Source organism: Plasmopara halstedii (genome assembly GCF_900000015.1).
Source record: "Plasmopara halstedii genome assembly, contig: Scaffold_15, whole genome shotgun sequence".
NCBI classification, from domain to species: Eukaryota; Oomycota; class Peronosporomycetes; order Peronosporales; family Peronosporaceae; genus Plasmopara; species Plasmopara halstedii.
This window is the reverse complement of record NW_020186936.1, coordinates 1-3,174: the sequence shown is the minus strand read 5'-3', so window position 1 is coordinate 3,174 and position 3,174 is coordinate 1. Positions and strand designations below refer to the sequence as shown.

Here is a 3,174-nt window from a genome sequence, read left to right as displayed (position 1 = left end):
ATCTCAGGGCCACGAACGATAGGACTAGTCTCCCAGCGTTTGTACGTCTCTGTGATCATGTATTGTGTCTGCTCCAGCTGCTCGAGCAACGTCTGCTTAGCGTCACCGAACTCCACACGTCGTTTTAGCTGTTGAGCGTACTTGATCACAGTAGCTTTGTACTTCTCAATGTCCTTGTCTCGTCCACTGATAGCATTTTTGTACAGTTTGATCGCCTTCAACAGCTCCTTGTTCTCGCGAACTGCATTCATATACTGTTTGCGTGCATGCTCAGTCGAGCGCCGGCGTTCATGAACTTCTTCAATTAACAAACGATTGCTCTCTTCCAGATCGTGGTAGTCACGATCTGATACTTTGCAAAAACTCTTTTGCTTCTGCTTCAATGCCTTTAATTCGCTTGATGCCTGGGAAAGTGCCTTATGTGCTTCTGTAGCTTTCGTTTGTAGGTAAAGAATTTCCTTTTCAAGCAATTTCCGCTCATCTTCTCTCTCTGCACGCAGTTCTTCATACCGAAGAGACCAAGATTTCTCCAAATTTTGGTTCGCATCCTTCGCATGGACTGATGAGCGTTGAAAAACTTCTAACTTGCTTTGACTGATACATAGCTGAGATGATAATCGCTCAAGCTTGGAATTAATCAGCGACACGTGTTGTGTCCAGCGTGTATGCAGCGCTAAAGTCTTGGTCTTAAACTCTTCTTTAAACGATGAGATGATCGCATGCACCAAACTGACCATAGACTGGTGACGACCTTCCTTTATAACCTGACGACTAGTAAAGAGAGAGCACAACTCCACCTTGACGGAATCAAGCTCTCGCTGGGCCGACTCTTTATCATCTTTTGATGCAGAAGCCGCTCGTATAGCTTCCTCTGCGCGTCGCCGTTCGTCATCCAATTGTTGTAACAGAGAAATCTTTTCAGAAGCAAACTGCTGTTGCCATTGCTCTTGAGCTATTAAGCTTGTCGATGATTTAGCGGAAGCTGCATCTGCCAGCTGCTTTTCTAACTCCTGTACACGAGCTGCCCGTCGTGTCAACTCTTCGTTGCAGCCAGCAAGTTGATTCTGATACGCTTGCACTTGAGCAGATTGTATTTTGAGTTCCTGCTCGTATGCTAAAACATGTTCGCGCTGTTCTTGAGCATTTGCTGCTTCATTGGAGAACCTCTCCTCACTATCATGAACCTTTCGCTCCATGGTGTCAAGATCTGATTGAAAGTACGACAACTCCGACCGCAACCGTCGATTGTCCTCTTCTATAGCTTGGCGATCTTTTTCCAACACCCCAAGCCGAGCATCTAGAGTTTGCTGGCAACGAGATTCAGCCAACTCACAATGTTGTTGCATTCGACGAGCCTCAGTCTCCGCATATTCTAATCGACTTTCTAGTGTTTGAATGGTTAAGTCGTATTCCGTCTCTCGTTTACGAAACTGATGTAGCTCAGACTCTAGCAGATGTATTGAGTCCAAAGCTAATTCTTTATCAGCTTTATAACTCTCAAGTGATTTCGTTTGCTCCTCACATGATGCAGTTAGCTTAACATTCTGTAAACGCAATCGCTCGGAATCTCCAGCGAGCTGATGCTTTTCTTTCGTCATGCGATCTATCTCTGCCTGCAATCTCACTCGCTCCTGTTTGATGCTTTCTATCTCCATAACAAGTCGTTCCTTTTCAAAGTGAGCCTTTTCACGATCTGTCAAAAGTCTCGTATGTTCCGCACGATAGTTTTCACTCTCTCGCTGTAACTGCTCCATTTGATGTTGCACCTGTTGCTCCATTCTCTTCATTTTGGACTGATACCGAACATCCAGCGTTTGTTTCTCCTGTCTCAATGTCTCAACTTGCACTTGAAGCACCGTAGTCTGCTCTTCAAGCTGTTTACTCACAATTTTCCAATGCTCTGCTTCGGCAGCGATCTTGGCATTCGCTAACTCAACCTGATGCATATTTTGCTCTTCTCGCTGACTTCGCAGCTCGATTTCTCGATCTCTTCGCGAATTTGCATCCTGTAATTCTTGTAACTGAGTCGTAAGTGTTGCCACGACTTCATTCTGTCTCTGTAGCTCAAGCTCAAGATCCTGAATCTTCAATTGGCTCTGATTTTCATTGTAAAGCGCTCGATCGAGTTGTGCTCGTATCTTCTCAACTATCTCGGCGTCAGCGCCACGTCTCGCTTCCAGTTGAAAGTGCAACTGGGCTTCAGCTTCTTGCTGGGCTTCTTCTCTAGCTCGAGCAGCTGCTGCTTGGGCCTCATGAAGCTGTGCGTTAAGCATATCAATAGCTTCCGTAGCGCGAATCATACTAAAGTTACGCTGTCGAAGCTCATGATCACGTTCTTCTAATGTAATCCGCAGCTGTGCTAGCTCGCTCTCTAATTCCTCGCTACAAAAGTCTGTGCCTTGTTTCATACGCAGCAATCGTTCTTCCAAAAAGTTAATACGTAGCGCTTGATTAAAGTTGTCCATACGCAAACGCTCATGCTCTGCTTCCTGTTCACGCAGAAGCGTTGAGTGGTCATGAGTGGGTGTCATGGACATTCTGCCTCCGAAGTCGCTTTCGCGCGTTTGCTGTGGGGTCTGCATTGCAAAATGACTTTTGGTTATTCATACGTGAGGTTTCGCGCGCGAATTTTATTTCTTCCACATTTGGTTTCGCGCGCGAATTTCATTCTACCAGTTTCTATCACATTTGTGTGGACGGTGGGACCAAACTTTCTTTTTAGCCGGACTAATACAAGCCGGACTAAAAGTAGATGACATAAATTTATCAATATGTATACAATTGTATCACATACCGACGATTCGACCACAAATTAGTTACTAAATTGTATATTTTGCGGACCAAACATCTAAAAATTGCTTCAGTGTACTGAGAAAAGTATCTCAAATGGTAGAATTAAGTGATCAAGTTTTCCATTAAACAGCATACAGGACTAGAGGAATTTAGGATATCAGATTCACAAAAACAAAGGTATGGTGATTCTTTTGCTGAAAATCATAAAATGCAAGAGCATATCAATTTCGACTGTTACGTTAGCTCCTTTGATGTTTTATTTCTTAACATGACCAGAGAAGATATTGGTTCCGCGTCTTGGTAATGCCCTTTATGCCCGTCCTCTGTGGAATGTAAACGCGAACTGAAGCACCCCTGTGTGTGGTGCCACGATCACTTGGT

General features: G+C 44.5%; 1 protein-coding gene across 1 annotated transcript; it reads right to left on the bottom strand.

Moving 5' to 3' along the window:
* Nucleotides 1–25: 25 nt before the first annotated feature.
* On the bottom strand, nt 26–2,582 carry PHALS_01880 (Spindle associated; the record flags this gene model as incomplete). The annotated part of the gene is made up of 1 exon (XM_024719112.1): nt 26–2,582. A coding segment is annotated over one exon (2,557 nt), but the record flags the coding sequence as incomplete, so codon positions are not given.
* Between the last annotated feature and the right edge of the window lie 592 nt (nt 2,583–3,174).